The sequence below is a fragment of the Perognathus longimembris genome, chromosome 6, assembly GCF_023159225.1.
Source record: "Perognathus longimembris pacificus isolate PPM17 chromosome 6, ASM2315922v1, whole genome shotgun sequence".
In the NCBI taxonomy this organism is placed as follows: Eukaryota; Metazoa; Chordata; class Mammalia; order Rodentia; family Heteromyidae; genus Perognathus; species Perognathus longimembris.
The window spans coordinates 27,851,445-27,875,868 of NC_063166.1; the positions used below are offsets into that span (position 1 = coordinate 27,851,445).

General features: G+C 38.9%; 1 protein-coding gene across 8 annotated transcripts in view; it reads right to left on the minus strand.

The window, feature by feature from the left end:
• Positions 1-24,424, minus strand: part of Hivep1 (HIVEP zinc finger 1) — a 116,205-nt gene that overhangs the window by 15,329 nt on the left and 76,452 nt on the right. For all 8 annotated transcript variants that reach the window (XM_048348470.1, XM_048348478.1, XM_048348472.1 and 5 more), the window contains 3 exons: positions 6,572-12,540; positions 4,305-4,438; positions 3,462-3,637 (listed from right to left, as the gene is read on the minus strand). In XM_048348470.1, coding sequence (XP_048204427.1) covers positions 3,462-3,637; positions 4,305-4,438; positions 6,572-12,540 — 6,279 coding nt within the window. The remainder of the gene's footprint in view (positions 1-3,461; positions 3,638-4,304; positions 4,439-6,571; positions 12,541-24,424) is intronic.

The following is a 24,424-nucleotide window of genomic DNA, read 5'->3' on the forward strand; positions in this document are numbered from 1 at the left end:
AAAGGGGGCTTAGAGTAGCCCAAGCAAACATTTATCATGGTACAATTTCTTGAAAAATGCACCAAGCCTGTGAAACTGGCCATGCTTCTAAGACTAATTCTAGATCATATGTTTTTAGAACCCATAGCATCTCAAAGCTGAGTTTTATAGTTCAAGTTAAAAAGTTGCATGAATCTCTAATACCCTCAAAACTCTGTTATTCAGGAATAACTTCTGTTATTCAGGAGGTATCATCTGGCTTACTGTAAATGCCTAGAATGTAACATTAAAGATACTTTAAAATGAGATATAAAGCAGATGTCAAGTTACCAAAGATGATAAGGCACATGAATGTTAATTACAATCTCTACACTTCTCTGTAAGGTCTTCAAGGTTTTCATATTACAAAGTGATAAAAATGGCTTAGCCACCCTAATGTAGCTGAGATTCCCAATTGTAAGTCAAAATGTTTTCAGTGTAATAGTATTATAAAACAAATGAAAAGGTCCACTAATACTTCTCTTTCAAAATGCTTTTGTTTTATAGACAGCCATAACAGGTTATCCATTTTTAAGAAGTTAATGTGTAATTGTAATTAGGAAAATTTAAGCATTTAAGTCTCGAATAAGCAACCTTTCTCATAATTTGAGCTCTTATTCATCAACTTCCTAAAAAATAAAAATTTAATTTTAATATGAAAATAATTTTAAAGTACAAAAATCCTCTATCAATATTATAGACTTATGTATTAATGCACTGATCAATAGACAATTTTCCTGATAGATATATTAAAATATCTAAATCCTTGGAAAGCATGGAATCCTTCTTTCTGAATTCCCATACTATATTTATGTGTGTGTATGTGTGTATTTCTCATACTACATATATATCTAGTTATATATATGTAGTCATATATATGTGTAAGACATATATGTAGTCATAGATATGTAGTTACACTCTATCTATATATGACTCAATCATGCAAAGATGAAAGTTCGCTGCATATTTTTTAATTTTCTAATCTTTAAAGCAGTATCGTAAAACTAAATTAAAATTATTTTGAAAATGTACTGGTGAAATAAATAGTACAAATGATTACAGATCCATAAGCATTGCCTTCAGAAGCATCAAAATCCCATAGTAGAAATTACTCTTTTGATAGCACCATGCTCTTTGCACATATATTTATGTAGTATGCTATGACTCTGCTATTTCCTTTGTTGATTACAAAACATCAATAAGAAACAGACTAGACAGATAACAGAATGATAGCTGGGCAATATCTTCCAACCAACTAAAAAAAAACAGATTATATTATTTGGCTACCTTTAAAAGGCACTCTGGGATCTACTTTTACCAGACTGACAGAAGGAAGATTTCAGAAAGGAAGCAAACTCTAATAAGAGAGAGAGAGAGAGAGAGAGAGAGAGAGAGAGAGAGAGAGAGAGAGAGAGAGAGAGAGAGAGAGAGAGAGAGATCCTTGATGCTAAGAAAAGGGCAATAATGAATTTAAGATATTTTATTCACCAGATTCTTGACTAGGTAGCCTTACATAAATAAGTATTTATCATGTAATACCTAATGGTTTAGCTGGCAAAACAAAAATGTTGTTGGAGTTCATAGCTCCAGCATACTAAAGAAATGCAGGTCATGAAAACGACTCACAATGCCCCTTCATGCACTGACTATCACTTAAACATCCTTCTAACATTTTGCATGACATTCTTTATTTCACTGAAGTTAAAACTTGGGGACTCAATATCTTTCCCTGCCAGAACAAAACAAAACACCTCTGAACTTTCATTTGGTTTTCTACTTGTAGCTTCTCTTTCCTTGCTTGTCCTTGTTTTATGAATATAATTTCTAAAACACCATTCCATTTCCTTGTTGAGTGAGAAGTACTCCTTTAATACTGTACCTTGATCACCTTGTATGTGGCAGCATCATTCTGTACTAAGTAATCTTTGATTATTAATGTTAACCCTTAAAACGTGCTCCGGGTCTGATACTGTAAATTAACACATGCTTCTTAAATCACAGTATCAAAACCCATGAAAAAAAATCAGTAAATGGGGTTTTAGCTACTGCCAGAGGCTGCCTTCACAACTAGGGAAGTCACCATGAAACTCATTCTTTATTTACTTCAATATCAAAGAATTACAGAGTGATTATTCTAATTCCCTTGATTTCTTAAAAGTTTTCAGAAACATTCAAAGCTATCTGAAGAAAATGTCCTATCATTTTTGTCTCAGGTATCATTAACATTTGAAGAGAGGAAGTTTGAAGATATTTGTTTCATTAGAACTTTCTTAAATGCTAAGGTATAGCCAAAAATATGGCAAATTTTGCTAAAGAGCGAGTCAATTAAAAAAAATAAGATTGAAGAAAACTAATACAAAGGAAAAAAGCAAGTGGTAACTCAGAAAGAATACCAATAGTTTTCATAAAAATTATTCTTTTTTTAATAGACATTACATTTTTAGACAGGTATTTCCATGATTCTACTGCTTTGTTAAAAAGAAACACATGCATAGCATACAGAATTAAATCTTCAGAAATCCTAAACTGCTACATAATGATTCATGAAAGGGAGTCTAATAGAGAAGGTAAACACTCAACAGTAACATTCATTATGTACGGCAAGAAACTTGTGCAGGGTAAAATTTATAATAAAGGTTTATGATTTCAATAAAAACATAAAGAACACAGACAGGATGCTAAATATAATTTTAATGACTAGTTCAGACATCTTTTAAACATTAAGTAGTAGAAAGGTTATTCGTTTTTTAAAGCTGAAATTCAACACTCTGGGTAGAAAAATGCATGATAAAAACAGATGGATTAAAAAACAGATAAAAATAGGTAAGATATGAGTGTGATTATAAAAGTTTACTATGATGATTATTCTTAATCTTTCATTAATCTTTTAGAACCCAAATAAACTATAATGTGGTCATGAAAACTTCTCTTTCTTTTTCAACCACAAAGTAAATATTTTTGAAAATGTGTTAGTCATCATGCTATACAAATGTATTTTGGGGGCTGGGGATATAGCCTAGTGGCAAGAGTGCCTGCCTCGGATACACGAGGCCCTAGGTTCGATTCCCCAGCACCACATATACAGAAAACGGCCAGAAGCGGCGCTGTGGCTCAAGTGGCAGAGTGCTAGCCTTGAGCGGGAAGAAGCCAGGGACAGTGCTCAGGCCCTGAGTCCAAGGCCCAGGACTGGCCAAAAAAAAAAAAACAAAAAAAACAAATGTATTTTGGGAAGTAAAATATAAAAAAGGGTACAGTTGCTCCTTTTTGAATGTTACACTTAATATATATTCTAACAATGTATAATTAACTACTTTCCCTCAAAGGTCTAGAAACATATAAAGAAATAAAGGTAGAACAATGACAGGAATATGCAGTCAGTGAATATGCAGTCTCTCCCCGTGTAAACGCACATAAAAAGGAGCACACCCCTGTGTATCGCATACCTTTTGTCTTAAAGGAGAAGTTACAGTAAGTGCAGTGGTACGGGCGAACATCTGTGTGGGTTCGGATGTGTTTCTTTAACATACTAGGCTTCTTACAACGTATTCCACATTCTTCACAAATGTACTTTCCTCTTCCCCTGCCTCGAACGTACACATATTCTTCATTTGATTTATAACTAATTGAAAGATAAAAATGAGTAAGAATATTGGATAATATGCCTTTGAGAAAATAATAAAATTGAACTGAAAGAAATAACACACAACTTTTATACCCAATCTACAAAAACTTTACGCACACAGAAATAATAGAATAAACCACTTTTCCATATTGGCACTTAATGTTCCAGCAGTTAATTCTAATCAAATTATTCAATAGGATGTTTCATTTAAAACTTTCTTTGTTCTAAGACACTTCATTATAAGTTCATTCTCAACAATTTTAAGTATTGAAATTTCTGAACTTCACCATAACTGTAATTGGCTTTCACAATTTGTTTTTCTCAGAAATGCAAAAGGACGTCAAACAGGCAATAAATGCATCTTTTATAGAACAATTTTTTCCCGACCTACTCCTTATCATAACCCAGGGCTCACTCTGAAAATTTGGCTCATAGCTGCCTTTCAGACTCTACAAAGTTTCCTAGTCATCATTTTTTCCCATTAAAATGGAATAATTTAACATAATACTAACAATTACTTTGCCATAAAGATTTCTGTAGTAAGTTGAGAGACTTTGGAACAATGACATAAAATTGGCACTGGTAAGTCTTCATTCACAGGAAAGCAAATGTACATTTAAAAGATAAGTTTAAATGTACATTTAAGAATAAAATTTGTACTTGCCCTCCATCAAATATTTTAATTCTTCTTGGTTCACTTTTGATTAAGGAATTTTCTTTATCTTGCTCACTGTTAATTTCAGAGGCATCTTTATTGCTGAATTCAACTATTGTGGACTTTTGATTACCTAATGCTCTCTGAAAGGGAAAAAAAAGAAAACTAATTTAATAAAACTGAAAACACAAATATGCTGATGCTTTACTGGAAATTAAAACATGGCAGACTGCAGAGAAGGTAGTTAATTTAATGAAATGCATCCCAGAGAAATAACAGATTCAAACATCCTTTGCTTTATCTCCTACCACCATCATCCCTGACACCTCAAATAAAACTCCTGCCTTGGCAGACCATTTCCTTAATGGACTTACATATTCTTTCTTACACTTACTTTTGCTACAGTTCAAATATATTTCCTAAGAGAATATGATCTGGAGATGGAAAAGAACCCATGAATATGAAGACTAACGAGCTCCATGATGACACTCCTTAGTCTTCATGTTCATTTGACCTCTCTATCTGAAACTCCTGAAATCTTTACTTCCATGTTTTGTCTGGCACCACTTTCTCTCCTTCTTCCTTGCCAACAATTTCTTTCTGTTTCCCATGTAGGCTTTCCTTATCATCAAAGTATCTCTCTGAGCACTTTCATTATACCAACACACTGAAGGAACTCTTTAGAGACTCAAATATAGGTATGCATTTCCATACATCTCTTTCAAGATATTTATGAACAGCACACCTGTACGTGTGTGTGTGTGTGTGTGTGTGTGTGTGTGTGTGTGTGTGTTGGCTATTGAACCCAGGATCTCAGACATGTGGAACACAAACACAAGCTGTACCACTGAATTCCATCCCCAGCCTGAAAGAATCATGGTACAAATTACATTGCCATGATTAGACTTCATTTAAGATTCTGATTGAGGAGGGAGTCACAGTACTTCAAACATAAATCCCCCAAATGTCTGACTGTGACTTCCTTCAACATGCATGGGTTTGGGGGCTTACTGAGGCTTCCAACTTCAAAATGTCAGAGTGTTTTAAACTTAGAAAACCATCTGACCATTGCAAACTCCTGGTAGTACTTTATATGACCCAAGATTCTTCCCACTTTCCTGTCATTTAGTTGTCTATTCAATTAAAAATATTATTGGCTAGGGGTTAGTGGCTCACATTTGTAATACTAGCTATTCAGGAGGCTGAGATCAGTGGATCACAGTTTGAAACCAGCCCAAGACAGGAAGAGTCTGTGAGACTTTTATTTCTGACTAACCACCAGAAAACTGGAAGTGGGGTTGTGGGTCAAAGTGGTAGAGCACTAGCCTTGAGCAAAGGGCTCAAGAGACAGTGACCTGGCCCTGAGTTCAAACCCCATGACTGACCCCCCCCCCCAATATATATAGCTTGCTAGAAAGAAAATCACATTATTATTATCATTTTGAGACTCAGCTAACGTATCACCACCTTTCGACTATCTTCCTGGATCCACAATGACTACCTACCATTTAACGTTAGAGATTGTCTTAAGCCTACAAAAGTCCAAGACTCACTCTGTACTTCTGGATGTTCGGAGTCCAACACAATACCTCTACCTATTTATCTTAAATCAATGAATGAAATGGGTTTTCTCACTTTATAAGCCAATAATTATAGTAAGGTAAATTTCTCAAATTACCTATAATTATGCTTTCATGACCTTAAATTACACTATACATCTTTACCAAATCAACTTTTCTGTATTTCTAACGTCTGCAGAGATCCTCTGGAAAAGCTGAGATGAGCATGGCAAAGGCAGAGCAATCAGTGGGCACAGGCCAATGTGACTGGCTCTCTGTTTGTAGCTCACTGTAAATATACGATCTCCTCTTAGCCACACCTCTATGTCCTTGTACTATCAGGGATGAAGCAGAACCACAATCGCCTCTCATTTAACAACATCTTAAGAGAGGAGAAAGAGCAACACAAATTTTGATTATTGGTCTCATTGAATAGAGACTATGGTCAGTAGAGGAAAACAAGCAAATGGTGCTCAGACTAGGTTAACATTTCCAAAATATTTCCAGAGGGAATAGATGATTCCCTGCAAGGAATTCAGATTCTTATTCTATAGAACTCCCTCTTGGGAGTAAATACATGCCCTGCCTTCCCAATAACTTACACACAATTTGTTATTCAGACTGAAGTACTTCGAAGGCAAAATGTTTAAAGGTATCAAGACATATTTAAATTAATTTGCACAAACCACATTTAGAAACAAATTATATTTCAAGTACCTTGCTTAAGTTGTTTTTCCACTTGCTTGAATAGACCAATAAATCTGATTTGGGATGGGTGGTTATTGCCTGACAATACAGTGATTTTCCAGTCTTCTGTTTTGAATGAAGGAGAGAAAGAGCAACTTTTGTGGGCAAACCAAGTGGGTTTGGGTTATTGGAGCTTACTGTCCAGTCAGTATAGGCTGATGTTTTTTGGTCCTTCTGGGGCAAAGGCAGTGCCTTCTGTCTCAGCAGATAACACCAGGTGAAGCTGGTCGCAGTCTTCAGGCTGGGGAGGGGGAGCTGCTGGGTGTCCGCTCTGCTAGGCAAGGGGAGAGTGGTCATGGGTAGTTCTTTTTGCCCTGGATTGCTCACCTTATTCCCTTGATTTGTAACCCCTGAAGGTACCCCCTCTTGATTACAATCTATAGATTTCAAAGGAGAAATGTGGTGAGTGTTTTCTAGAGGAACAGAAGAATTCTGATCTGGAAGACTTAATAATGTGGATGATTTGATGTTTTCAAATTCTTGCAATTCATTGGTGGATTCTCTGATTACAATCTTGGCATGTCCTGATGACAAATTATCTGCTGGAAAGATCTCAGTCAAACTAACAGACTCAGTACTACTTTCAGACTGAGAAAAACCATCCTGTTCTGATATCATTCCTTCAAGGGGGTCAGTAGTGCAAAGTTGTCTCACCAACACTGGTTTCTTCGGTTTATTGCCCTCGTTTATTCTTGAACTCAGTGGCTCTGAGGAAATAATATCTGTGGCACAAACAGCTCCATTTTCATCTTTAGCCCGCTTCTGGTGCTTTTCCATGGCAATATCTAAACTGTTTGCTGGAGAGAGCATCCTTTTGCTTGAGGCTGAAGATTCTGGTTGGGGAGAAAGTCTACCAACAGACATTTTCTGAGTTAGGGGCGAGGATTCTGAGAGAGAAGACTGTTGGCTGATTTCTGAGAAAACGTTTTTGCAAACAAGTTCTTTCTCTGGATTTGGCAAAGCGTTCTGGTGATCCTTTTGTGATTCTGGCATGGAATTCAGTTCTTCACTGATTGGCACGATACTTTGGTTTGTCTGGCAAACTGATGTGTTGGACAGATCTTGCGTCACTAGGATTTGTGGCAGAGATGTAAGGGTGGCAAAACAGTACGTAGGGATGTGACTCTGCAGATGTACAGGCAGCATGAAAGATGACGGCACCTTCTGCATCTGACTGCCTGGTGGCCCAAGCTCCAGGACTGGCAATGGGCCTGACTTAGATATGGGATCTACCAGCTTGGTTGGTAATGTGACGGAAGTCGTGCCCTGATCTGCTGCAGCTACATCGGGAAGAACTTGATTAGGCAAAGGATGTACGGGATTAGAAGAACAAGCCTGGCCCGAAGTGAAAGCCTGACACTGAAGCTGGTACTTAGGAGCAAAGCAGTCCTTGCTTGCAGAAGACAGGTGTATGGTGGGATGTGCGTTTGTTTTGTCCTCTTTTGCAAACAGTTGTGGAGGTAACTGTATGTTTTGCTGGCTAAGGGGTACATGGGTCTGATTTAGTACACTGATACCAAAAAGCTGTTGAAGTGGAAAGATGGTAGTAGAGTTCGGATTTAATGTGTGAGCTGGCAGATCCTTAGCTTGAGTCTGGGAGTGCAGAGTATTAGTAGGGGGCTCAGCTGAAGATGTGTTAGGGAGCTGCAGACCCTGAAAAGGCACTGCATTCACACTGGGAAGAGTGAGATTTGGGAAGGACGATAGGTTTACAGGAGAAAGATGACTATCTGGTGCAATGTTTAAAGATATCTGCCGGATCAGTGGGCCCCGCCTTCTTTCTAAAAGAGGCACATGTCCAGTGACCCCTGCCATGGAAGGGGATGTGGACAACTGTGGCTCAACAAGCAGTGTTGTGCTGGGTGGGGTAATGCTCCCACAGTCGAATGACTTACTTCTGAAATCAGAGACCTCCATCAGCGTTGGCATACAATTGATCTGCTCAGACGCAGCCCGCCTCATTTCCCGGTGACTTCCAGGGACGTTCAGTGTATTTGAGCCAGGTGGAATCAAAAGAAACTCGGCTTTATTTGGAAAATCGATTTTGGGGGCAGCCTCCGTTTTAGAAGCATCCTCTATGTCTAAGGAGGTTGAGAAACTTGAAGCGTGTGACAGGCTGCTCTCCCTGCTTAGACTCCGGGACAGAGTAGAGTCGAAACTTGACTCAGTGGAAGAATGCTCCATCTCGGCCAGACGGAGCCTTTTCTTCTTGGGTGGCAGTTTCTCTGTTGGCAACTTGGACAAGGTTTCACTGCGCTGAGGCCAACTGAACTTCTCAGATTTCTCGTCATCGTGACACTGAGTGTCCAGGTCCCGATCTGGCTCTTCGGTGACCAGGATTTCTGGGACCTGGATATTGTGTTGACGGACAAGTCTTGAGGGCTGTCCCAACACATGTCGCTCACTTGCAATCTTTCTGGAGTTTTCCTGCAGCTCTCCCCTGAGTGTGTTTGATGAAGCGAGCTGGTGAGGATGTGATGTGTCTCGAGAAGGGTGAGGTTCTTCTGGGGGGATCCCCCTTACTTTCAGAGAGCCAGGCTTCCCAGCCCTGCTCAGCTCCTGGAAAGGAACTGTGGAGCCAGTTTCAAATGGCTCAGGCTTGTCAAAGGAGTTGGGTCTGCTCAGGGAGTTCGTGTGCTGGATGACGGAGATGCCGGTTCCTTGTCTCTTCACCTCCACCATGTCCGGGGCAGCTGATGCCATTGGCTGCTCTGTGATGGTAGAGAGCTTTGGGTCTATGGTCTGCTCCAGGCCCTGGGCCATAAGCTGAGCGTGGGAGGTATGCAGCTGTATGCTCCTGTGTTGCTCTCCTGTCATGGCAGCTACATGTTTAGACAGGCCAGGGGTGGGGCCCAAGGCATTCTGAGGCTGAGGGGCTTCGGAGCTCTTCGGAGAAGTTCCACTTTCATTTGCCTGGAGCTCCTCATCATCCCCAACACTTTTCATTTTCCTCCTTTTCCTTATCTGGGGTGTCTGCTCCCACACACCTGTCGAGCCAGCAACTCTGTAGTGCAGAACCTGGGGCTGTGGCCCACTGGGCACAGGGCTTTGCTCGGGCTCTCTCACAGTCACCTTGGTTTTGGGCCCGTGTAATTCTGAACAGTAAAATTTCTTATGATTTTCAAAATTCTCCAGTTTCCGGTACCTGTTTCTACAGGTTTCACACTCAAACATGGTCCCTCGCCCTTGATGAGATTTCTTTTTTTCCAGGTGAGAGCCAGGGGCTGCAGCCTTGCTCCGCACCACTGTGGGCTCGCTGGCAGTGGGGCAGCCTTGACAGCCGTCGTCCAAGGACTGACCAGGGCCAAGAACATGATTCTCATTGGCTGAAGAGTCTTCTACTGCCGCCTGCCTGACCAGCGGACGGGGATGACCACTTGGGGGCACTGATGTGTTGGGTCCAGATACAAAGACATCATCATAGAAAGCGCCAATTTTGTCATCAAATGACTGGCTTCCTCTTATTGGGTGAGGGGGAGGAATTATATTTGCAGGTACTGCTGAATATCCCGTGGTGGGCATGGAGTTACTTCTTGTAATCGGTAGGCAGTCAAGGGAAGGGACTGACAGGAGGAACACTTGTTTGGACTTCTCGGTGGGGGTGAATGGGGACTTAGGTATATCAGAGCTTGAACTTGTCCTCCGCCCCATTGGTTTTAGGTCAAACTGGAATGAATCTTTAAATATGTATGATTTAGGGGAATCGATGCTTCCTCGTCTGGAGAGAGAAGTTCTCCTAGGCTTTACACTGTCCAGCTGTTTATCATCTACCAAGGCTTCATTGTCAGAGATAAGCTTTGAGATCCTCTCCTCCAAGGTTTTAGTTGCCAAGGGTGGGGGCATCTGGCCTGCTAAGAACAATGGCTTCTCCCCTGGTGGTAAAGCAGGGGGTGCTGGTGCATTGATTCGAGGGGCAGGGGGTCCGTTATTCTTAGTTGAGTCTGGTTCTGTGGGGGGGAAGGTTCTGGCAAAAGGAGTTGGTGGACTCACTGCTTGATCAGCACTTTCTGATCGTGAAAAGTAGCCAGAATCTGTACTTCCTAAACTCCGAGGACTCAGGAGTTTTCCTTGCGGCTCTTGGGAGTAATCTGTCGCCTGCTGTCTTTGGAGCTGGGCATGGACCGTCCCCCCGTGGCAGTCTTGTTTCCCTTCTGGTGGACTTGGGTCACCTTTCTGATGAGATTTCTCCTTAGTCTCTAGGGAGGACACACTGGCTGGGTGTGTCAATATGCTTGTGACCTGGAGGTCCAGCTGTCTCTGAGCACTAGGAAGTTCAGGCTTGGGACTGATCACCTTGGGACTGTCAGTTCTTAATGGGGACACACTGACAGGATGCACCACAACTTTTGGTAACTCTGTCAGGACTTGTGATTCTGAAGATCTGTCCTGTGGTAAAAAGTCACCTGCTACACAATCTGGATTGCCTGAAATGGAACCTGGCTTAGATAGAGCTTCAGAATTTGATGTCTTCTTCATTATTTGCCCAGGCTGTAGCTCCGCAGTGCCAGGGTCATTCAGTCTCCCATCAGCAGGGCCCTCCTCTTCACTTTCCCCACTCTCTTCTGCATCTGAGTGCACACTAAGTGCTTTGGGAGATTCTTGGGACAAGAACAATCCACCAGCATCTGTTTGTAAGACAAGACCCAGTTTGATAGTATGTGCATGGGATTTTTTGTGCTTATACAGATTACTTTTAGTCTTAAATGAAAATCCACAAGTCACACAAGGGTAGGGCCGCTCTCCGGTGTGGGAGCGAATATGCTTTAAAAGCACACTAGGCTTTGCACAAGCTCTATTGCAATACTCACAGATATATTTTCCTTGTTTTTTTGGCTTCTGATCTCTCAGAAGAAGATTGCACATTTGTTCTACACTTTGATTGACAACAGAGGCAACGTGAGCTGAATTACTTATTGGCATGGGGGGAGACTGTGTGGAATTGGCTGGACTTATTGACAAAGTTGAAGCTGAATCCACTTGCTGGTTTGGAGGAGTAACCTGAGTTCTGTTGGAAGGTGAAGTGAGACCTGTGGTGGACGTCATTGCTGTCTCATAAACCTGTTCAAGTTTGGCGATCTCTTGAGTGCTAAGATTTGCAAGCGATGCTGTGAAGCCCACATGGCCTGGAAGCTGTTGATTGTGTTGGTTAGGCTTGGAAACCAAGTGCTCGTGTGGATTATATGAATGGGAAACAGGCTGAACTGATGCTTGCTCATTCTTCTGGGCAGCAGCCACATGTACAGTGGATGAGGTACAAAGTGATCTCTGTGATTCTTCCACTGAGTCTTCTGCAGGCTGAGTTGGGGTGTCCACAGATGTGTTTTTTAACTTAGAAGGGGATCGTACAGTTTTATTTGGTCTCAGTTTTTCTGTCTTAATTGCACAAGATGAGCCCTTTTGCGACAAGGTACTCAGTTCTGGCTCCATTGCTTTCAGTAAGACATCAAAGGCGGTGTTTGTATACAAGGGAGGTGAGGGAGGTGTGGTACTTCCATGAGGAGGGGTACATTCACTGTTGTCAGTCCTGGGTTTCCCAGGCGAGTCCTGGTTGTCATGAAGGACACTGAGCCCAGCGGGGTCGGAGCCCTCTGACCTCCATCTCCGCAGCTCTGAATGGTGCTGCAGAAACAAGGGCTTTCTCGGGGGGACAGAGTCTTCCAATTTGGAGGCCTCGGCAGTTATCCCAGGTGTTTCTCCATTCTGTTTGGCAAACTGCTTCCCAGTTTTTGCAGGAATATAGCCATGCCTCCTGTGTGACTCTGAAGCACTCTGAGGAACAGCAAAAGAAGAGCCCTCTGGGTTCTGTTTATGTTTGGCCTGAAGAGGATTTCTTAGGGGTGATTTTGGTATTTTCTTCAGGTGATTCTCAGTGACAATCTTTTTCCGTTTCACACCTTTAAAGGATTCTGAAGCTACTTTAACACCAGCCTCTAGAATTTCTGTTGGAAAAAGAAAAAGAATCCCATTGATAAAATTACACACAAAACAATTCTTTAGAAGAATGAATTAAGAAAACTGTTTTGAGGATTCTACCACAGTTAAATATGGCAATATTAGTAAAGTTCTATTTTTAATAAAACTATAGTCGAAATTACAGTGATTTTTCAAGGCACACGATCAAAATCTATCCAAACATTCATGCAGAGTTCTTTCTAGAACACCATCTTCCTTTCTAGAGGATACCAGGTCATGGACCCAGACCTAGCACAACTGAGCAGCCTCCCCTTGTACTTTTTTCAGTCAAAAGGCAACCAATAAAGAAAGAGATTTAACCTTTTCCTGCTGAGTGGTTGTCTAGTACATTAAGAATCTTTAACATCAACTCCTCACTGAGTTTAAATATGCAATGTTGACATTCTTATGAAAAAAAAGGGACTTCTTATGGAGTAATTTTTAGAGTGAATATTCCCAGGAGACTCATGATACTTTGGTTGTGAGAATCATGAAGTACTATATCACAGCAAGTATAACAAGGAGCAGAGAATTCCAAAATTCAAATAATCCACTTTGTAGTTTCTTACCCACAACATTAAAAAAAAATAATAAGGCTGAAATGCCTCTTAGTTACAAACAACATAAAAAAGCACTATTTAAATTGAACAAAAATATACACTGACATGGTTCCTTTGTCTTAATAACATTCTTAACTGTGCTGGAAATAAATTAGCATTTAATTGAATCATGGACATCAGCTAACCACAATCTTGTCAGTGTTATATTCTGAGCAATAATTACTTACTTGTCATCATTTAATTTTCATTTGTTGAATCCTTGGGTATATAAACAAAATGTATCTAACCATCTATATTTATTTGTAGAAAAATCAAATACTTTAATTCTTCATTATTTTCAAATAGCTGGTGTTCCTATTTGAAATTCATAGTAGGCCAAAATGTCTACACTATAATAACGACTTTGCATTTATTAAGGATAAAAATGTGCATAAAACCATCCAAATCATGTTGTAAAATCCACTTATTTGCTCTCATATTTAACTAAGAAAATATACTGTTCTATGGTAGATACAATTACTCATCAGAACCAAAAATATAGAAAGGTGCATGCATGTATGTACATGTGCAGGGAGGGAGGGAACTTCAGGACCAACATATTTCAGCTGAAAACAACAGGAACAGGGATCAGTACTGTTAAGTCTTTAAAAATGATGTTGAACAAATCTTTTTTTCTTCAGTCCACTGTTTAATGAAATAACATTTCCCCAGTGGCTTTCTCTCCTTAGGATGTGCTTTATGCCTCTCATTAATGCAACCAGGAAAAAATGAGAAATGATTATTACTACTGAAAATGAATAATTTCCCCATTTACTTCACAAAAGCTGGCTGGTGGGTTGTCCTAAAGTGAAAAAACACTACCCTGTGAAGTAACTACAAAGATGAGAAACCCACTGGAAGGGCAGCTCATTGAAGTGCTACACCAATGGCTACAAACCTTTCCATAGGCATGGGTGGGCCAATGCCATGCAGAACCTGTTCAAACACAGTCCTACCTGAACTGGATGGATGGTTTTTATTGATTAACATACTTTTTGAATAACCTTCTATTTTTAGATAAATGTTTTCAGATTTCGAAATTGTGCCTTACAGTCCAAAGAAAAAGTAAAAACTTAACCTATATGTAGAACAGCTAGCAATGTTTTAAATGTTTTAAACAAAAAGAATAAAATTTAACTTTGTACTTAAAATAAAATCTGGGCATGGGGGCACACACTGGCAACCCCAGTATTTGGGAAGCTGTGTCAGAAATATTTTAAGTTCCCAGGTTATATGCCAAGACCCTTTCTCAAGAAAGAAAAAAAGCAAAAGTTGAAGAGAAGTAATAGAATTACTAAGCTCACTCTAATTCCCTATTTCCTTATAAGAGGCACTATTCTTCCCCTTCAAAATGCTGCCATGCTTTCTAGCAACTTAGCTTGAGAAAACTTTTATGTTTTCAAAGTGTTTTTTTTTCTTTAACATAGGTTTCTTTCTCTTTAGGAAAGTTGATTTAAGATGCTTTTGTCTGTTTCTTTTGCTTTCCCCTCTATGTGTATATGTTTTGTTTTTCCTTTTGTTTTCTTATAATTTCTAAAGCCTTTCCCTATTCCAGTAATTAAATTTTTAGGTCATTGAGTCTGTACTATTTTAAATTTATTTGTTTGGACTGAGGTTGTTTTGTTCTTATTCCCTTACTTTCCCATTTCCTATTTCATCTCATTTTATTGTCTCAAATGAAGCTGGAGATCTTTATTTAAAAAGTAAATTTGTGATGGCATTAAGTTCAGTGCTTGAAAACACTTGCTTCTGAGGCAGTATCTTCCTGAAGGCCGAGTTCTTGGTCTATCTTTCAAGCTCTCAAGGCTCTTCTTCTGACTTGGATCAGGAAGAAAAGTGATGGTAGTATCCAAATGAGAACTTTCTCAAGCTGTTTATGAGCTGTGTTCACTCTCCTAGGAGTATGTTGGTTCTTCTCGGCTTATCATGGTTCACTCTCTTTGCTAAGGGTAAGACCACACTATCAGGACTCTGAGCTCTACTTACTACCCTATCATTTCAGAAATAGTGTTTCCTTATTTCTTTGTCTTACCCCCTACTAACTTTGTATTAAGATTAGCACACATTCAGAATGAAATAGAACCTTCTTATCTCAGATGAGGAGAATGCATCTTCAAAATAGGAAGAATGGGGAAGATTTTAAAACAGGAGTCAGGTAATAGATGCAAATTATGCTCTCTAACTCACCAGTGTGCTATTGGAAATGGCTGAAAACCAGGCATTTAGCAGAGATCACACCTAGGAAAGGGACCAGAAATAGTGTTGTTCCCATCACAATCACAGATTCACTGGGCTTCACAAACAGCCAGAGTCTCCCTCTGTTAGGAGGGAGAAATAGGCTGGGGAGCTTAGACCACAGAGACCACATTGTTGGATACACTAGGTTGGGAAAACAGGAATTAATTTGACCAGATTGTCTGTGCCTTAGGCTCCTGTAAAATAAGCATATTTTTAAGAGAAGAGTAACATAAGAATTTAGAATGAAACAAGCAGCTGGCTCCCAGGATGACTTCTAGAGAATTAATGCTAGAAGCTAAGTAAATTTCTCTGGAGAAAACCTGAGCTGCTACCGAAGACAGGAAGAGATTGTCCTAGGTAGGTAGTAGGTATGGAGAACTACAGATTCACAGTGTGTTTAAAAGCCTGCTTTGATAGATGGCCATTCTCTCCTCCATACTTACACAGATCCATAACAGTGTGAAAACCCTTAGCCTTTTTCTGGGCCTTAGGGACACAAGAACCACCACCCCTCTAGAGAGAGCTGGTTGGGTCAGGGAGCCAACCAATAACAAGTAGTAGAGGGAGGGGAGGGGGGGCATTTAGGAGGCTTTCCAAGCCATTTGTGCCAGTTAATAAGCTGCCCAGAACTTGGGTAGTGACAGTGGGCTGCTTCAAAACAAGGAAGTATGTGAAAGGTCTGATTGTGCTGAGTCTCCCTCTCTTCATGGGGCAGCTCTGAACTAGGAAAAATGTCCCTTCCCTTTCCATGCCACCAAATGTCAAACTCAACCAACATGTATAACTGTAAATTGTAGCTGGAAGTCCAAGACAAGTAACTCCAACAGGAAAAATGGTTAAGCTAATTATGCAATAGCCACTTACCATGCCATTATAGAATGATTTAAAAGTTACCAAGATTATCTAGCAATCTAAAATTATGATACATGAAGTGTACATGCATATTCTTTTCTTTCCCTATAGAGTTCGAGACTTGATGATAGCTACAGTTCTGGGAAGACACAGTGAGAACTATTTTATAAAAGTAAATAAATGATCAGCCAAAGAGAATATGTATACTAAGGAGAGAAAAGAATTCTGATATCAGAAGTCTGGGTAATTGCATTTAAGGGTGAGATAGACATGGGAACAAATAAGGAACTGAAAAAAAATCCAATAAAACCTGTGATAATGAGGTCCCATGAATTCACAGTTTGGGGAAATTTAAAGAGGAAGATGTGGCCACTCGTGTGAAATCCTGCATCCAGATGCACAGGATGAAAGCAAGAGGTCACTGGGTTTGTGGTGACAGGGATGACAAGGACATTTATCTCTGAGCACTATACTGTGAGGTCCAGTAGTCAAAGTCACGTCAGACAAAGGGAAGGAGGAGTAAGCAAAGTGAAAGAAGTACAAAGGCCCAAAAGATAGACTGATTAAAGGGTTAAGTAACATTAATCAAGATGCACTATACTTATAAACTGGCATGCTGAATTAGAATCACTTTATATAACTACTTAAAGATAAAAAAATTTAAAAGGTCATGAATAAGGTGTACAGAACAAATGCACAAGACATGCACAGAAAACACTAAGTGAGCCTTGCTATGCATATATTAATGGAATAGGAGATATTGCTGGAAATATATTCTAGAAGCAGGTGCCTCTCGGCCTTCAGTACAAAGCAGAAGAATCTGCAATTAGGCAGTTAGGCAAAACAAGAAACCACACTCAATTTATACCATCTCTCCTGACTTATAATTAGAAGATCTTAACAGGGCAAAAGTACAATTCTACCCTACCCCTATACTCCATTTGTACCCTACTGATAGAGAGGAAACCCTCTCCCCTACTCCATTTTTACTCTACTGAAGGAGGGAGGGCCCTATCAACTCAGAATTATACATTAAGAAATAATTTAGCCTTCAGAGAAATTAAAGGTCAATTACTAGGACTCCCCCTGCAAAAATAAAATAAATAAAAACAAAACTTTTTCAGAAAAGAAATACTGAGACTATTCATCAAAGCAGATATGTACTGAAATGTAAAAACTTTAATTTGGTTCTACACACATACACATGAACTCTGAAAAGAGCAATAATAGAAGAAAATTCTAAAAAAATTAAAAATATTTTGTCACTTCAAAATATCACAGTGTAAAGCTGAATGGTATGAAAGGTAGTATAGAAGGCAAACTGGTACAAAACATCCACACCTCTGAACAGGTCTCCTTCCTGGAACAGGGACTTTGCAGGCTGTGGTAAGGTGAATAAGAAGATCCCAGGCCCCTTACATGTCTTATCGTAGAGTCTCCTAAAAGTGGAGACTCTCTCTAGCTGAAGTTATAGATACCAAACAACAGAAAGAGCAGGAGAGAGATTGGAAGGGGGAAACTCAGCCCACCACTGCTGGCTTTAAAGCTAGCTAGGAGCCTGGGAAGCATTGCTCAGTGACAGAGCATATGGCATAGTGTGCATAGGAAAGGTCTCTTGAAACTCCTATGTTGAAGGCACAGCCCAACACAGCAAGGTGGAGAGGTGAGCTCTGGGAAGTGATTGGACCATATGTATCAATGGTTTAAAACCTACTGATGGTTCATAATTTGATGGCATTATGGTGATGTGAAGGTGAGACCTAGTTGGAGTAGGCTACTGGGGCCATACACTGAAAAGGAATCTAGCTTGTCCTTGGCTGTGAACATCCTCTTCTGCCATGTGCTCTCATGACCATGACCATGACCATGACCATGACCATGATGTTTTGGCTCACAGCAGGCCATAGCAATGGAGCCATGGACTGAAACCTCTGAAATGGAAAGGAGAATTAAATTCACTTTTACATTCTTTATTTCAGGTATTTTGTCATGGTGATGTAGAACTGGGCATGAGTTCAATCCCCAGCATCAACCAATCAGCCATTCAATCAATTAACAAATAAAAATTAAAATTAAAGTGGGGGAAAGTAGCCACAATTCAAAGGTCTGTAGATAGCCTCTGGACCAAGAATGGTCCCAGCTGACAATTAACAACAGGAGGAACTGTAACCAAAGTTACATAATCATTGACCTAAATGAAATAACAAGGAAACAAATTCCTCCCTAGGGCCTGCAGAGAGACATGCAATTCTACTGTACCTTGATCATAGTTCAGTGAGACCAGGATTCTGATCCATAGAACAAAACAGAAAGAACTGTTGGTTTAAATTGTGATGCTCAATGGTAGAGTAAATGCACCAGGCCACTAGGCCTTAGGTTCAGTCCACAGCATTTAAAATAAAATAAATATGAAATAGCAAAGTACATTCAATGAAAACTAATACCAGAAGCTACTAGGCCAAATATGCTGCTCAACAGAGAGAGAAGAACAAATTAAGAATGTCCTCTGACCACAAGGTTAAAGAAGGAATACATAGCTGAAGGCATCTTGAAAATCCCCAAACATTGCTAAATTAAACAATAGAATTTGAAATCGTCAAAGTTCAAAGAGGAAGGCACAAAGAAAATTAGAAAAAACAAAACAAAATTAGCCAAGTAGAAAACCATTACATGCAACACTCCAAACACTAGTAAAATCTCTGATGTCAGGGACAAGATGACTCCTGTAGGAACTACTGCTTTTTAGTATCATTTCTCTAGGCCATTAGTCCAGTATGGTTATGGAATTTAAAAAAACGAAGCACAAATAATGGCAAGAAGGAACCAGCATTTGTTTCTCATTATGGGTCTCCTGGAGAGATCAAAAGAAATCACTGAAAATCTAACACCTAACAAGAGTTCAGCACATCTTTTCCATTACAGGAAAGTAATTAAAAAGCAAAATGAAAACATTTGTCACAGAAATAGAAACAAAAATTCCTAGTAATAATGTTAGTACAAAAGATTAAAAACATGAAGAAAACTGAAAATGTTTTTAGTATGTTTAAAAATAAAGGAGGCTACGGGGCTGGGGTTATGGCCTAGTGGCAAGAGTGCCTGCCTCATATACATGAGGCCCTGGGTTCGATTCCCCAGCACCACATATACAGAAAATGGCCAGAAGTGGCGCTGTGGCTCAAGTGGCAGAGTGCTAGCCTTGAGCAAAAAGAAGCCAGGGACAGTGCTCAGGCCCTGAGTCCAAGCCCCAGGACTGGCAAAAAATAAAGAAAGAAAGAAAGAAGGCTTACAGAAATGAAGAAACATGGTGCTTCTGGAAAGAACTTGGAAAATGTCAACTAAATTCTTCTCAAGTTCCCACATTCTATAAAATTTCAACCAATAACAATTTTGCTTTTTAAGAATTTTGACATTACTCAAGATTTTCATTTGGGAGAATAACCATTCTAAATCAATGAAAGTCTAAAAAATATCTAAAGGAAACTTTATGAAAATATATTAAGTGCCTAAAACAGTATTTTCTCAAATATTCAGATCAACAGTTATAATTAAAACTAATAATGACTTAGTATATAAAAAAGTTCAATATCTCAAAATGTAGGAGAAAGGACCTCAGTTTATTTAAATATGTGATTCAGGTTTCATACATGAGATGAGTTTAAAAAGTACAATATAAACAAATATCACATACCAATATAACTCCAAAGATTCAACGTAAGAAAGAACTGGAAAACTGGATCAGCACTTAGCTCATTCTGCTTGAGCTAGAAACACACTTCCAAATCAAAACAAGCAAACAAAAAAGAAAAGCTATCAGAACACAAGTGAGTGTGAGTATGTATGTGTGTGTATATGTAGTTTGTGAAAAAATAAATACAGCTTAGGAAGGTGAGATCTGAGGATCACAATTCAAAGTCAGCAAAGGGAAAAGGAATATCAAAATCAAGAGACAAAGGATAAAAAGACAAACAACTCCAAAAGCAATACTTACAAAACCATTTGGTGTAAACCAACTGAACAACTCATGAGGGGAGAGAGAAAAGGGGGAGAATGAGGGAGGAGGTAACAAACTGTATAATAAATGTACCCACTGCCTTCTGTATGAAATTGTAACCTCTCTGTACATCACTTTTACAATAAATAAGTGATTATTTTTTTAAAAAAGAAGATTGAGAGCTCTGGGCCATGTGGGCTACACAGCAAGACTTTATCTCAAAAAAAGAAAAAAGAGAGAGAGAGAGAAAGGAAGGAAGAAAACTACTTTTTCTAGGATTTTTGGTAATGGAGAATTAAATAATTAACCCAGACTTCCTCAGAGGACAACGTATTAGCTAACCAAATATAATTATTATCAGCTTATAGGTATTGGAACATTGAAAAGTTAATGACAAGTGGGCAAAAAATCCAAAAAGGTGAGAAAAGTCTTTGGGCTCCTGCTGTGCAGGGAAGGTTTCCCTGTGCTCAGAGGTGAGAGCAGGCCGGAGTAGGCTGATAACTACAGGAACTAGGGGAACCAACGGCAGAGCCGAGGGCACGGGGAGCATCAATCGACGTGAAACCCTCCACATCTGCACTGTGCACATCAGGCTTGGCATGAACGGCAACACAATTACACGGGACTTGAAGAATCACGAGTCACAAACATGACTGAGATGATCTTAAATTGCTAGTTCTAAAAGACTGGCAGAGGAAAATGAAAATCTTCTCTGAGTGAAGATTTAAATTTAGGCTTCAAAACACTTCTATAGTCTTTTGAAATAAAATGTACAACAAATATCGAAAGATATCCAGTCATCTGAGAAAGAAATTTAACACAGAGAATATCATAACCATATATGTGGGAATATACCAAGACTTTAAAATTAATGTGCTCATCTTACTCAATGACAAGAGTTCTAAAAATACCAAAGGAGAAGTACAAGTATAAAAAGAAATATAATATGATGAACCAAATGTGAATTACAGAATTTCAAAAATACAAAGCCAGGCACCAGTGGTTCACACCTGAAATCCTAGCTACTCAGGAAGCTGAGTTCTAGAAGATTCAATGGCAACCCAGCCAGAAAGTCCACAAGACTCTAACATAACCAGGAGAGGCCAGGCTAGAGATGTAGTTCAAGTTGTAGAACACTAGGAGAGTGGAAGGCCTTGACTAAAACCCTCACTACTGAAAAAAACAAATTATAATAAAACTCAGAACTCACTGCACAAATCTAAGTTCAAATTAGAATAACTTAAAAAGATAGTGAATTAAAGGGTAAGTCAGAAGAAACAAGGCAAAAGGGAGTAATGGGACAAAAGGATCCCAAACTGCAGTAAATTTTCAAGACAAAATGGGAAGCACCGTTGGAATCTCAGAAGTAAAGAGATAAACAATAGACACAAATATTCAAAACTGAAAGTAGCCTGTGAACCTACAGATTCAAAAGCAAACATAAAATTGCATATGATATACCTAAAACAATACTTTGATTAAAAAAATCAAGAGTTTTAAGTGGTTCCAATAGAAAAGAACCAAGATTTACATGAGTCCATTTTTCATTTAAAAATTTGAATAACAAAGTAAGCCCAAAGGAAACAAGGCATTAAAAACATAACAAAACAAATGATTATAAAACAATAAAGGATATAGGAGCATATAAAAATATGCTCAGTTAATAGAGTAGACAGTTAATAGAGTAGAACAAATGCAGCAGTGATACTCATTAGACACTATGTTGAAAATGAACTGTACAACCTGGGGAAGGTGGGGAGGGGCGGGGCAGAAGGGAAAAACTGGGAGGCAACATTGGAAAAGGTGACACTGCCAAAAAGAAATGTACTCATTGCCTGAGCTGTGGAACTGTAATGCCCTGCACATCTCCTTACAATGACAATAAAAAATAAAACAAAGGCAGGTAAAACATAGATAAAACATACAGATAAAAACATATAGATAAAACAATACAGATCTCTGCCAAAACAAGAAAGAGAAAGGTGTGAAGTGTGACGATTCACACGTATCACTAAATACGCTCCACCTCCTCCTAAAAATCAGAACATGCTGTAAGAGTAGTCTGTAAAGGCCTCACTCCATCCCAAAACAAGCACCAACATGCCAAGCAGAAAATATAGTCCTCAAGTTATTTTACTAAATCAATGTAACTTTAAATGGACAGAGGAATTTATTAAAAAATAAAAATAAAATTATAGATGTCTGAGCATGAACATAAAACTCTTCAATAAAATATTTTAAACAAATCAAATCTAGCAATGTGTTGGCAAAACTAAACAAATGAACAAATTGGTATCATTAAGTCATTCCAAGTAAGTTTAAACATTAAATTGAAATAAAAAAACTACTGATTTTTTAAAAGTCTTTTTCTTTTCTTTTCTTCCCTCCCTCCCTCCTTCCCTTCCTCTGTTCATTCGTTCATTCTTTCTCCCTGACTATCTAAATTCAGGACCCTCTTCCTTGACTTTTTTGATTAAGGCTGGTATTCTACCACTTGAGTCACCTCCATTTCCAATCTTTTGTTGATTAAAGGTAAGAGTTTCTTGGATTTGTCCACCTGGGCTGGTTTCAAACCTAGATCTCAGATCTGTCTCCTGAGTAGCAAAGACTAAGATGAAAGGTGTGAACCTAAAGTATCTACTCCCATATTCTTTATATTAACAAATTCAAGTTTGAAACAGCCTCAGAGTTAAAAAATATACTGACCTCTTCCCACAAAAAAATTCAGTGCACATTTTAATAGTGAATATTAGAAGTATTTTCTTTAAAATCAAGAACGAGGCAAAATGGATTATTTTATTACCGCCAAGTTAGGCAATCAAAATAAAAGAAGCTATGATTTCAAAAGCAAGGAACTAAGTTTTTAATTACCAACTGATATGATAAGAAAATGCCAGTGGACAAATGGTCAAAACACTTAAGAATTCAGCTGAATGGTTAGATAAAAGATCAGTTTAGATTATCCTAGCTACTCAGGAGGCTGAGATCTGAGGATCATGATTCAAAGCCAGCCTGGGCAGGAAAGTCTGTGAGACTTTTCAATTATCTCCAATTCACCACCAGAAAACCAGAAGTGGGGCTGTGGCTCAAGTGGTAGAGCACTAGCCTTGAGCTGAAGAGCTCAGGGACAGTGCCTAGGCCCAGAGTTCAAACCCCCTCCCCCCCAAAAAAAAAGTTTAAAAGCTACAGTTAAGACTTTTTAGCATTTTGAGAGCATGTGCATGTACATGCACAATATGTGCGTGTACTAAAGCTGTAACTCAGGGCCTCTTGCTTAGTTTTTTTCAAGGCTGTAGCTCTACCACTGGATCCATGCCTCCAGTTTACACTTTTGGCTGGTTCATTGGAGATTAGAATCTCTTGGGTTTATCTGCCTGGGGCTGGCTTTGAACCAAGATTCTCATATCTCAGCCTCCTGAGTAGCTAGGATAACAGGTGTGAGCTACTGGAAAGAACAGGGAATATTTCTCTTTTTCTGTTTCTCTTTGCACTAACTGTTATACAAAAACAAATCCTTGCTAAAACTTTCAAAAAAATAAATCTACAAAATTACACTTTACTCTTATTTGCCAACAAGAGCTCAGAAGCAATTTTTACAAAGAAATAAATATCAATGATTTACAGACATGGACTTTTACCCTAGCACCAGGGAGAAAAAAAACTCAATGAAATAGCTAAAAATTAATAAATGAATACAGTTTGAAGAAACAAACCCAGCAAAATACACAAATGGTCTATATAGAGAAATTTATAACACACTAAGGAAAACATGGTCATCAAAACTATTTCTTAAAATGGTGAGACAAAGAGTAAAAGGTGAACCAATGCAACAGCAATACTTACAAGACATAAGACAATATATAGTAAACCAACTGTACAATTCAGGGGTTGGGAGGAGGGAGGGTGGGAGAAAAATAAGGGAGGAGGTAACAAGTTTGACAAGAAATGCACTCACTACCTTACATATGTAACTGTAACCCCTCTGCACATCATGGTGACAATAAAAATTTTACAAAACTATTTCTTTATGGAAAGGAAACCTAAAAACTGTGAAGTTGGTCAGTGTGCCCCCCTAATGTACAAAGTTAAGACTGATTCTAAAATCTAGAAACTAAAAACTAGAAATAGAAAAAAGTCCTCCAGAATATTAGTAACTTGCAGATTTGCATTACCATATGCAGTTATAGTTTA